We start from the raw sequence: 12,173 nt of genomic DNA, 5'->3' as shown, positions 1-12,173 counted from the left end.
CTTAACGCTGAATGTTGAGAGAAAAGAATCAATAAAAAAAAAATAAAATAAAATAAAAAAAAAAAAAACTGCATAAGGTAACAAATCATGTTCAAACTTGCATTCTCTTAGAAAAATGTGAGCCATCTGTTTTATGTTACCCGTAAAATTTATAAAACAATACAATTTTAGATGAAAAAAAAAAACATGAACCAAGAGGACGAAAGAGATGCTTGTGGGATTTAAATCAAATCAATATCAAAATCAAGTAATCAAATAGAGGACAAATATATTACCTTTTTGAAACCGAGATTTTTTTTGTTAAACTTGACTTCTAATAATTGGCAGAGAGAGACAATCGGGTATGTGTTTTTTTTTTTTTTTTTTTCGAGTTTAAGGGAGAGCAAATTATGGAAGATTTGGGAGAGAGAAGAAGAAGGAAAGAGTTGGTTTTTTTGAATTTAATTTCGGTATAAAAGATAATTATTTGTCAATTAATGAAGGATAAATCGCGAACAATTGAATAGGGGCGTATAGTTGATTTCCAACTTGAATTTGCACATACGTCCTTGAGTTACTATATAATCTTAAGAATATAAATGGTAGTAAATTTTGAAATGACAAAATAGTCTTTCTTAAAAATATTGAATAATTAATTTTAATATTTTATTAAGAATATTTCATGGTAGAAAAAAAAATTGATCCAATTTAAATGTCCATATTAATTATGGTATACTCTAGTGATTGAGATGTGGAAGACAAAATAGAAAAGAAAAAGAAGATAATGAGGTATGATAAACCTATATGTGGGGGCGTTTTCTTTATGTATAAACTATAAAGTAGTTTCTCAATTGTTTTACTTTTACTTTTACTTGTGCGGTTGTGCCTTCGCTTTAGCTTTTTTTTATGTGAAAAAAGAAAAAGTTAAGGTGACAAGCGAAAGCGGACCACGTGACGTATTTTCTCTAATTTAAACAGAAGAAGGTATCTCTCTCTAATTTATAGACGCTCCATGTCCCGGTCCAGCTTTCGGAAGTCTATTCCTTGAACAGCAGTCAGCACAGGTGCAAAATTTATTTGGTTTTACTGGTTCTGTTGATCAGTTCACTATGGCTTCAAACGAGCAAAAGAAGATAGTGAAATTGAATGTAATGGTTCACAGAAAGCTTAACCAGGTGGTTTTTGCTGAGGCAGATAAGGACTTTCTGGACATTCTATTCAGTTTCTTGACGATTCCCTTGGGAACCATTGTTAGGCTCCTGCGCAAGCAATCACACCCAACAGTGATAGGGTCCTTGAACAATTTGCACACAAGCGTTGAGAATCTTGAAGAACGACGCTTTCAGGCGGAAATTTGCAAGACCATGCTACTTGGTACCAGGAATGCGTATGGAGATGAATGCAGGAAGTTGGAACTGAATATCGATGATACTGAGCCCACTTCATTTTACCTTTGTCAGCCATGTGCTTCAAAACGAATTGGTGGCTCATTGTTGAGCACTTTTGATAGTAGGCATAGTAGTTGTGGAAGCAGACTAACGCCCATGACTCTACGGAGTCGGCCTAACGGTTCTGAAGTTGATGGAGAAGATGGTGTGTTTGTTAAGGGCATGGCAACTTTTTTGGTAACTGATGATTTGCAGGTGACACCTTTGTCAACGTTGGCTACCTTTCGTTTGCTCAATAATCTAGGCATTACAGACGCTGTTTTACTTGAGAAAAAGAGTCTGGATGTTGATTTCGAACAGGTAATGAAGTCTAGATGTTGTCAAATCAGCCTGAATGCATGTGGTGTCCTAGTGTGATGTAAACATACAATTTTATTTCCCTCTTCTTATGATGTAAACACAGGGCAATTTTCTTCATTATATTATTTCCAAGTATGTGAATTCTGTCATTAGAAAGTGTACCCAATCTAATACAGCACTAAATTTTGTTGATTTGCTCTTTGCAGGTTTTGAACCTAATTAAGCATTCAATGCTCAGCAAGGCCCCAATTACAGAAGTGTTTCTGCGCGAACAAAGAGATCTTTCTTCTGTGCGACAATTCAAAGGGGTACAAAAATTTTATCTTTAAAAAAGAAATGCATCAACAACTGCAAGAAGATTCATTTGAAAGCCACTGTTAGGAAGTCAGACAAGAAGGTTGTTTATGCTGAAGCCGGGGAAGATTTTGTTAGTTTTATATTCAGTGTTCTCACATTCCCTCTTGGATCAGTGGTCGAACTCCTAGACTGCTCTCCTGTATTAGGATGCATAGCCAACTTGTACAAGAGCGTCAAAGAATTGAATGTTGATAGGTACTTGAAGTCCGAGGATCACAAAGTTTTATTACTCTCCCCAAAGCTTGCTCTTCAGTATAGTTGTAATAAGGACCAGCCTCTAAGCATCAGTGAAGCTAAGCCTCATAACTACTACTATAAAACATCTTCATGGGGTGAGGCTTATCTATTCGATGAAACATTTCTTGATATTAATAATCCTGGTGAAGGAACGGTGACGGTAAATCTCTTGAATCCCAAGTCTCCTGCTCCCGAAGCAACAAAAGCCGAAGGATTTGTTAAAGGGCCGGCAATGTTCATGGTTACTGATGATTTGGTTGTCACACCATTTTCTTCTATCTCATGCATAACCTATCTTGAAGAACTGAAGGTTCCCTTCAGTGACATTGAGGAGAAAGTAGTAGTCATAGGTGATGAGGAGGTACGCTATCCTAACAAGAACTATCTTTAGTTTGACATTATAATTTCAGGGATCAATTAAATGTTTTATACATTTGATTTTATTTTGTGGTGCAGGGTCAGATAATACTGGAAGCCGCTCTTACATCTAATTTGGTGTTAACATCTGTTCTGAACTTCTGTCTCTGTGCAAAGAAACCGAAAGAAGAAAAATGATTGTACATTTGTGCTCAGTGGCTCATATTACCATATCTGCATATGTCCATAGACTGCATGAATTTGTGCCACTATTCATGAGTTCCTTCTGTGGCCTGTTTCTCTTGAATATATAAATTACTTTTTAAATAAATATGACCTATTTCTTATTCATTTTAGTTAATAGTTCCGTACTGATAACAGTCCAAGAGACTGCTGGTTATTGGATTGATCAAAATTCGTGGGAGATGCCTTCATATCACACTAGGATCTGATAGTTTACCTTTAGGCTCTTGTCCGAAACTGTAAAAAAGGAACACGAACACGAACACCAGACTGCCAAAATTTGAAGTTCAAAGGGAGACGCCTCTGTAAACTTTTTTTGTTTGAAAATGACTGTCACCAGCTGAAAAAAAATTGTTTTAGAAAAATTACACCTATGACTGTTAGGACCTGGGCACACCCACCAGGCCTGGGCCTCCGCGCCCATAGGATAACTAGTACCGATATTGTCCCCCACTTAACCATCCATTGGGCTTGGGCCACATCTTGGCCATGGATGTGGGGTTTTTATCTTAAAAGGCCTCGGTACTAGTTAGTGAACTTTCCGCACTTTATCAACCCATATGAACTCCTTTCTTGTTCAATGTGGGACTATTTCTTTTTTCGGTCCACACACTCTAACAATCTCTACCTTGGACCGAACTCCAAGAGAGTATCTCTACCTTGGACCGAACTCCAAGGGAGTCCATTCGTTCATCGTCAAGAACTCCTTTCTTGTTCAATGTGGGACTATTTCTCTTTTTCGGTCCACATACTCTAACAATGACATCCCTAGTGGATGACTTAACAGAGCAATTACAGCAGAGGACTGAAAATCCTCATGTCACCAGTTCAAATCTGGTTGCCGACACGTGTTTATTAGATTCTGCAATCCCTTAATGAATTATTAGTCTTATGATCTTATCATCCATTTACAGCAAAACAAGGTCTGACATCTTGAACTTCCTAATTTCCTATCAACTGTTAGTTGAGGAAATATTAAATTAAAAAATCTAGTGGTTCTAGAACTAACACTAGACTGGTAATCGATGTCGAAATATCTATTACGTTGAAGCATATTATTGTCCTTTTTCGACAAAAGAGAACAGTTACACACCTAATGGAGGGGTGATGTGCCATGTGTAGAAGTATACTGGAAGGGGTAGTTTCGATCAAGTTTATGCACTAAGAAAAGAGAGCACTGGAAATCTGTTGTCCTTGGCGTTATCAAGGAAGATCCTTCCAAAGAATTCAGTTTTACGCAATATCTATGATCTATCAAATAGTGGCAGTTGGGAGACTGGGAGAGTACGTAGGGCCTGGTTGTTAAATTTCAACTAATGGAAAGGAAAGAAAATAAAGTGGTTCACTATGGAAAGGAAAAGAAATGAATGGAATGGAATGAAAACAGCTTTAAAATTGTGTCTATTTGGTAAACTGTGGAAAGAAAAGTAAATTGTGTTTGTTTTTTTTTTCCTTTCCTTTCCCTAAAATTTTTAGGTCTGGACTATAGACTCAAAACCATTTCCATTTCCCTAGTTTTGTTTGCGCATAGAAAGCAACTTTTTCTTTCCATGGGCAAACAAACAACAACAAAACTATGGAAAAGGTGGACCACACCTCTTTTCCTTTCCTTTCCCTAGCATTTCCTCTAGAACAAACAGGCCCTTAAAGTTTTGGCTATGCCAAAAGCCGCACACGTCACATGTAAATGCTGCAGTAAATAACTGCAGCAGTGTGTAATAACTGAAGAATGATAATTATTATAAAAAAAGATAATCTCATAATCTCATTGAAGAATGATTGATTCCATACGACAAGACACTACACGCTATTGAACCGTGTGTTGAGTGGTAAAATTTGCACTTACTTTTTCAACTGTTCAATATACAGCTGTACGCTAAGACGCCAGGTGTAACAAAAAAGAGATCTTAGAGCATCTTTAGGAGAGACACTATCCTAGCATCAAACACTAAATTTTCAATATTTTGGTGTTTTTTCATTTTCAGGAGAGACACTTTTTGATAAAAACACAAAAAAAACACCAAAGCAAACACCAAATCGAGAAAAATTTGGTGTTTGCTTTGGTGCTGTATCAAATCTCTTTTAGCGGTTTTGGAAAAACCGCGCGGTGTTTCGAATACCGCATGGGCTTGGGCTAGAGTGTAGGCTTCAATGATGAGGTTTTGCGAAAACTGCGCGGTGTTGTAAACACCACGTGCTTTAAATGAAAAAACGGGAAAAAAACGGCTATATTTTTTTTTCACTCTAAATTGAAGCACTCACACAATAGGTTTTACACTCACTTCTATTCTCTATTCTTTACTCTCTACTCTAAACCACAATGACTAGTGAAAAGCCAAAAACAAAATCTAGAGGGGATTCATAGATACAAGAAGAAGATATTGCTCTCACCAATAGTTGGCTACAAGTTAGTCAAGATGGTGTAATAGGAAATGAGCAAAAGTCAAACGAATTTTGGAATAGGATTCTAAATGCATTTCATACAAATCTAGGAAGAGTGATTGAATGCAACTTCATGGGCATGAAACACCGTTGGACTCTCATTCAAGCTAATATCAACAAGTTCCATGCTATTCTTTCTAAGATTCAAGCATCTCCTCCAAGTGGCTATAATGACAATATGATTGTAAGTATTATTTACTTTATATTTGTTATTTTGATTCACAAATACATTTTTCAATTCTAATTTAGTTTTTTCTTAATTGGTAGGTTGATTGTGAGGAACATATATTGTCATTAATATATTTGCGACACGCATATTGCCATTGACCATATATTGAGACTAACTTATTGGATCATCACAATTGGTCATCTCAAGAGTCATGAGTTACCAAATGGTTACAAAATGAACATGAATACATGTATAGAGCAATAATAGCTATTAATGCAATACTAAATATCATCAATGAATGGAGCACCAAAAGTGGATCTCATTCAATAGATATGAATGGAGCACCAAAAGGGTGAGGGAATTCTATATATTTCCTCTCCACTCTCCAACAAAGGGGAGGAGAATTTTATGCTTCTTCTCCACTCTCCATCTTCCCCCTAGGCTCTCCAGAAGAGACCACACCAAATAATTCATCCCAAATCGTGAACTACGTCTGACTTGATTCTGGCTCCCCCCGAGAGAGCTAGATACGTAGGCAGTTCGTCCGGAACGAACTCAGTAAAATCCATATCAAACCTCCTTCTTCCCCTATTATCCAATAATTGTAAGGTCTGTCCAAATCATACATTTACATTAGCGCCGTCTGCGGGTCGAATATCTTGGAAATTCATCTACTTTACTCAATCAATCTTTCTAAAGATTTTAATTTCTAAGCCCAATGGCGCAGTAATCGAAGCGAAATCTACCACAGTTTTATAAGGGTGCAAATATCAATCGTCAATCAAGCGGCAATTCGATTGAAATAATCATCAAATTGAGGAATAGCAACTAGTTCGGCCGATAACCAATCGGCCCATGAATCGTGGGGATTGTCGTTCCGGACGAAATCAGTTATGATCAATCAATCAAACAAAAGCTCGCCATAGAATCGATTACTCAACAAATAAGTTTTCATTATCACTACATATTTCTAATCGAATTGGCCTAACCAAAAGATCACGGGATTTCTGGTCAAAAGTCATATTTAGTTGCATACCATTACATATGGAATACTTATGAATTCATGAAACATCGATTAAAAGGAGCGTTTTGGTCTTCTCCTAATTACAACTAGGAAGAACGGGAAGGGTTAGGATTTTGGATGTGACCGAGGTCGCCGCGGTTGTGCCGAATCGCCTATCTTCTTCTCGCTTTTCCTTTTCCTCGGGAGAGAAGAATCGTCCGACGTAGTTCCGATAGAGGGTGGTATTTATAGAGTTTTGAGAGAGGAGATCCTTCCACACGTGTATTCTTTTGTACAAATGTAGGGTGGAGATCGCGGATGAGTGTTGAATTGGATCTGTTATGATTGGGGGTAGATCACGGTAGTCCCTATTTCCGTGTTGAGATTACCACTAAGATTTTGGCAATCATTACCCCAGTGGGGCGTGTTTCTATTCGCGTTACGTATTTGGCGAAGTGTTAAATCTTGAGATATCTCCGTTCGCACCACCTACTCGAGCTGCTTTCGCGGTCGGTCTTGAGGTCGATATCTTCGGTTCGCTTTTATGCTCGCGAAAGTCGCGATGCCTATATGAGGATATCGCTCCTACCACCCTCTCCGGTAGGGCGTTGGTGTAGGGAAAACGCCGCTTGAAAAATCCGTCGGACGGCGTGGTGGAAGCGTGAGCGAAACGATGAGTGGATGAACCGACCGGTAGAGCGCCACTTTTGAATGTTGTGGCCTCGTGAATTGGCGGAAAAGGTAGTTTTAACTTTACGCACGCGATGAGAATCGTAAAGGTTGCCCTTGAAACATGTCATGTCGCGTTATCGGAATGGCCGAAAGGGACGATGCCTTGGAACACGATGTCGCGGGCTATAAGCGTAGGCTGTAATGATTACACCTTGGTAACCCGAAGCGGGCGGTTTATACAAAATCAGATTTGGAATCTGAAAAAGTTACCGTGTTTTTCTTCCTCCGCAAAACGCCAGCTAGGGTTTCCGGTGAGTGCTCTGTCTTTAACATTATCTTTCCCATTTCCATTTGCTTTCCTCTCGTCCGCTCTCGTTATTTTAAGTAAGTAGGTTATTGTAAGGCTATAGGGTTTAGAAACCGAATATTTGATAGAAAAGGGTTGTTAGAATGTCGGATTCGATGATACCGGTCGGAGGAGGTCCGAGAGATATCTTTGAGTTGTGGAGAGTGAGGATGAAGAATCGATAAGTGTCGGCGATGGGGGTTGAGTTAGAAGAAGAAGATAGGATAAGGCGGGGTAATGCCCGATCTCGGTCGAGAGATGGCGTGGCGATCGTCGAGGGGAGAGGTCGGCATCAAGCGATAATGCCCCTAGAAGTGTGAACCGTCGTCTTTGCTAACTCTTTCCCCGAAATGAGGGCAGCGTATGGGATTAATGTCCCCGACACGGAGATATCTGAGCCACGGTCGAAAGAAAATGTTAAGTAGTGAGGAGTATAACCCAGCCGACGGTGGAGTTATAATCTGTGAGGGTTACCGGTGAGCCCTATGGATGCACATACCGTTCAACGGTATCGCGACTTCTTGGCGCTTTGTTGGAAGTCTCCCCTCATCGGTTAAATGGGTAACACCCGGGCGATTATTTAAGGTGTTCGACCTGCTGAACGCGAGTGGGGAATATGACATAGGGGTATCGGATATAGTGGAGCACTATGTGATACGTCGATCGGGGAACATGAACTTTAGCTTGCAAACCATGACGACGCGCTACGCGTGATCGATGGAGTAAGCAATGAGGCTGGACTAAGAGACCGTTGTTGCTAGTTGGCAATTACATCGTGTGGCCCGGGTGTATCTGCGAACTAGGATTTGTAACATATCCGGTGGGTAGGAACACTTTTCTGTTGTTATTTTTCAGAACGTTTGATAGCTGCTCTAACAGGTCTTTGTTTTGCTTTGGCTGCAGAGTTTTCTGTGAAGCGGCGAACTGATCGTGGGGAGATAGAAAGATTCGCTCGGCTGACTCGTGCTGAAAAACAAGCGAAGTTGCCCGAGGTTGCTCATTTCTTTGAGGAAAAGGGAGGGGCTGCGATCCGGGAGAAGAGGAAGGTGCAAAAGGAGCGGGCTCTAAGTCGAACGAAGCGAGGGTGATGGAGAAGCGTACAAGTGATCTGATAACACGAGAGGAGAGGCAGTGGTCATGGTGCGGGGAGCGCAAGGCGGCCTGTTAGGGGAACCGCGAGAGCTGGAGGATCGGCGCAAATACCCGAATGGGGTTCGATCGAGGCTCCTGTAGAGTTGGAGCCAGTGGTTTTGACTGCTCGTGCTAGGGGCAGGTCGGAGAGGAGGCCACGCGATGTCTCTGAGCAGGACGCTGGACGAGCTGCGAAAGTAGCTCGACATGCTCGTGAAGATGGTGCTAGCACGGGCGGATCGATGGTGAAAGCGGCCGGGGCCCGCGGTATCTCGCCGTAGTGGAGCCCGACTGAAAGCGGGTCATGGACTTGGCCACTTTGGAGTGGGGTCAGTCGCCCCGATCGGGACGCCGATCCCAGTCCGTGAAGAAGGCCAAGGCTCCATGTAAGGCTGAATCGGAAAGCGTCTGCCTCATGGACGATCCGGAAGGACATTTTGTCTATCCGGGCGAATGGGGCGCAGCAAGACCGCGGAAACGGCGGCTAACTTCAGATCCATAAGATAGCGGGTTGTTTGCTAGAACAAATAGCTCTCGGATGGCAACCGCAGAGAGCTATGAGAAGGGGGTTAGTCGACAACTTGAGATCTAATGGAAATTAAGCAATGCTTGGTATGTCTTATAACTTCATCCGAGGTACTTGCTTGCTTATGCCAATTGTTGTTGTGTTAACCAACCATGTGTATGTTCGTAATTGGTGAGTGGATTCGGAGAAGTTGAAAGAGATCGCCCGGTTCGCGAGAATCGGATAGGAAATGGTGTCAAGCTGGGTGAGGAGCTGAAAAATGTCGGGGCGCCGCGATGAGATGGGGAACCGGAAGATTTGAAGAGAGCTCATGAAGCGTTGAATCGCCAAGATGTTGAAAGATCTACCCCGGAAGAAGGAGAAAAAAAAGCTAGAAGGAGTCTGAAGATAATGTCGCGGCAGCAGCTACCGTGGAGATTGGGAGGCTGAACGATTATGCCTTGCACTGCAAGAAGGTTGCTCAGGACGCTAATCAGGCCTATGACACGCTGGACGCAGACTTCGTTGAACTGGAGGCTGACTACAATGGCTTGAAGGAGGAACACGCCCATTTGTCGTCCGGCCCCTCGGTGGAGGAGGTTCAAGGGGTGCGCCGGGGCGATTGCCTCTTACGTGGCGTGCCGAAGCCGCGGTGGTTCATTTGAAATGAAGACGCACCTGATGCGGTGATGAGCTTAGAGTTGGATGGCATATCGATCATTGTGGACGGGAGAGATGCCGAGGTCGATAAGCGTTTGGCGTGGAGAGTAGTTAATGTGGTCGAGATGACGAGTTGTAAAATTTGTTCTTTGCCTTTTATCGCCTTATATCTTTCGGATACAATAACCGGTTTCTGGGGTAACTCCGGCGATTCGCCTTTTATGTTTGTGTACTGTAAACCTGAACAAGTGGGTGTCTCCTGCTGATTCGGGGTAGCCGAATGTGACGAACTCGTGTGGGGCCGGGTTGGATTTCCTGAGTAATCTCAAAGAACTTCGGCTAAACATTGAAATGCATGATAACGCTTATTACACCGTGATCTTCCTTTGTTTACATCACGATGATAGATAGTTGTGTTGTGTGTGTATGTCTGAGTCGGTTGCTCACTCATAGTTATGTAGGATGACACGGCTTAGAATGGAACGTGGTAGGCCCATTGTGATGGCGACCTCCTTACTTACGAGTGGTAAAATGAAGGGAGCGTCCTGCCGTTGGAGTGCTTTTAGATTATGGCGTGTATTGCCGACGTGAGCATCGATCGCTGGAGTCCGCTCGAGATCACGGTCGAATTGCTCAGATTCGTACGCCAACTGCAGTGTTCCCTTGCGTGCATGACACGTGTAGGGAGACGAGGGGTTCATGGAACATAATGATGGCGGGCAGATGGCGTTTAGCGTCTCAAGGTGATAATGAGGCATTTAGGAAAAGACGTTTCCTAAGGAATATAAACCGCTTCTCACATATCATCAAGAGGTTTTGTCATTGTTTTGCCTAAGCTTTCCTTCCTCATCTTTGCTCTGCTCTTGCCCTGTACTTTTCTGCTTTTCAGTCGCCGCTTGTTCATCAGGTATGTCGCTTCTTCTCTCTGCGTGTTATTCAGTTTGAGAAATACCTAGAGTAAGTGTTAACTTTGCTGTCGTAACTTTGCTGGTAGGCTAGTATGGCTAGATGTCGTGCGTTTGTGAGAGAAACGTCCCCTCTAACAATGGAGGAAATGGAGTTTGAGCCTCATGTTCATGGCGATCGGGGGAAGAGAAAGGTTGCTGAGGGAGAAGCGAAGGGTCATAAACGACCGAGGAGAGATAGTCGCTCTGCTGGTGGCATTGTATTCAGGTCGCCACAGCGAGTGGGTGAAACTACTGGTCGTTTGGTTGAGCACAACGAGTTGGGGCGAGGTCGCCCAGTTACAGGTGAGAGTTCGGCCCCACCATGTAAGGATGTGGGGAGCGAATTCTACTACCTGGGAAAGACGGGGAAGAAGCGGATGGTGAAACGCTCGGACTGTAGCTTTCACTCGGCCCCCATAGCGACCAGCGTTCTGAAGGGGATTGTGCTAGATGGAGACAAAGCAGAAGTTGAGGACGAGGACATGGGGACACTACTGGGGACGATGGATATGGCCGCTTGTTTGGTGAGTTCTTGATAGCTTAAGCTGTTGTACCGACTTCCAGGGGAGTCTGGTGTTCTAACTATGTTCATGCAGTTTCTCGCAGGGTATGATAAGCTGAAAGATGCTGTGCAGCGTTCTGAGACTAGTGGTAACCCGCACGTGGAGCTGGGGTTGATGCGAGCTGCGTGGGGGGTGGACAAGAAGAAACTGGATGATATGTCCACCAAGTACCAGAACGTAACTGCTGAGAACGCTGTACTGGTGTCGGATTTGACTGAGCTGGAAAGGGAACTGGCGGTTGTGACGGCTTATGCGAAGAAATGTCAGAAGGTGGCGCGAAAGGCGAAGAAGGCGTATACTGAAGCTTGTATCGCCTATGCCGCTCTGGACGAAAAGTATGACACGCTGAGGTCAGCTCGACATACTGCTTCGACTAGCGCAGCCCCGGAAGACAAGCATGTCATTACTGAAAGTTGAGAAGGTGATCATCATCAGACTCTGTCAGTCGTAAGTTGTGAATATAGTCTACATTCCTCTCTCTTATACGGGAGCAAACAATAGAGCTGTGTTTTCAGGCTTGCCTGAGCAGTTCGCCTTTTTGTTCGGAGGACTGGTTTCCACGAAAGTGGCAGTTCTATACTTTGTTTATTTTGTAATGATCATCGATCTGGATTTCCTGGGTAATCCCAGCAGATCGGTGGACGCAGTTGTGATGACGTATTGTCATGGAACGTTGTTTTGGATGTGTATGCATGCTACTGCGTATTTGTGTATAACTAGCAACTTGATCTTATGAATATGCGCCCTGTTAAGTAGTCAACCCTAGAAATATAGGTCGTTGATGTGACAGGAACTGGATGGGTTACGGTGCTGC

At 42.8% G+C, this 12,173-nt stretch overlaps 2 protein-coding genes across 2 annotated transcripts; both read left to right on the top strand.

Annotated features, from left to right (window-relative positions):
• The first annotated feature begins 955 nt into the window (after positions 1-955).
• LOC147486379 (uncharacterized) lies at positions 956-3,011 on the top strand. Its single transcript, XM_086573718.1, has 4 exons — positions 956-1,727; positions 1,831-1,885; positions 1,952-2,682; positions 2,778-3,011. The coding sequence occupies exons 1-4, from the start codon at positions 1,089-1,091 to the stop codon at positions 2,874-2,876; spliced, it is 1,524 nt and encodes a 507-aa protein (XP_086429844.1). The 5' UTR covers positions 956-1,088; the 3' UTR covers positions 2,877-3,011.
• A 7,423-nt stretch (positions 3,012-10,434) lies between these two features.
• Positions 10,435-12,071, top strand: LOC147486378 (uncharacterized). Its single transcript, XM_086571950.1, has 3 exons — positions 10,435-10,756; positions 10,844-11,320; positions 11,393-12,071. The coding sequence occupies exons 2-3, from the start codon at positions 10,850-10,852 to the stop codon at positions 11,774-11,776; spliced, it is 855 nt and encodes a 284-aa protein (XP_086428076.1). The 5' UTR covers positions 10,435-10,756; positions 10,844-10,849; the 3' UTR covers positions 11,777-12,071.
• The last annotated feature ends 102 nt before the right edge of the window (positions 12,072-12,173 follow it).

Source organism: Coptis chinensis, chromosome 7 (genome assembly GCF_015680905.1).
Source record: "Coptis chinensis isolate HL-2020 chromosome 7, ASM1568090v1, whole genome shotgun sequence".
Lineage (NCBI taxonomy): Eukaryota > Viridiplantae > Streptophyta > Magnoliopsida > Ranunculales > Ranunculaceae > Coptis > Coptis chinensis.
This window is presented reverse-complemented; position numbering and strand designations above follow the sequence as displayed.

Excerpts from the sequence above, each read along its gene's own strand:
- LOC147486379 (XM_086573718.1), top strand. The coding sequence starts at position 1,089 with ATGGCTTCAAACGAGCAAAAGAAGATAGTGAAATTGAATGTAATGGTT. Across the intron at positions 1,728-1,830 it reads TGGATGTTGATTTCGAACAG|GGCAATTTTCTTCATTATAT; the intron begins GTAATGAAGTCT and ends ATGTAAACACAG. Across the intron at positions 2,683-2,777 it reads TAGTCATAGGTGATGAGGAG|GGTCAGATAATACTGGAAGC; the intron begins GTACGCTATCCT and ends TTTGTGGTGCAG.
- LOC147486378 (XM_086571950.1), top strand. The coding sequence starts at position 10,850 with ATGGCTAGATGTCGTGCGTTTGTGAGAGAAACGTCCCCTCTAACAATG. Across the intron at positions 11,321-11,392 it reads TGGATATGGCCGCTTGTTTG|TTTCTCGCAGGGTATGATAA; the intron begins GTGAGTTCTTGA and ends ATGTTCATGCAG.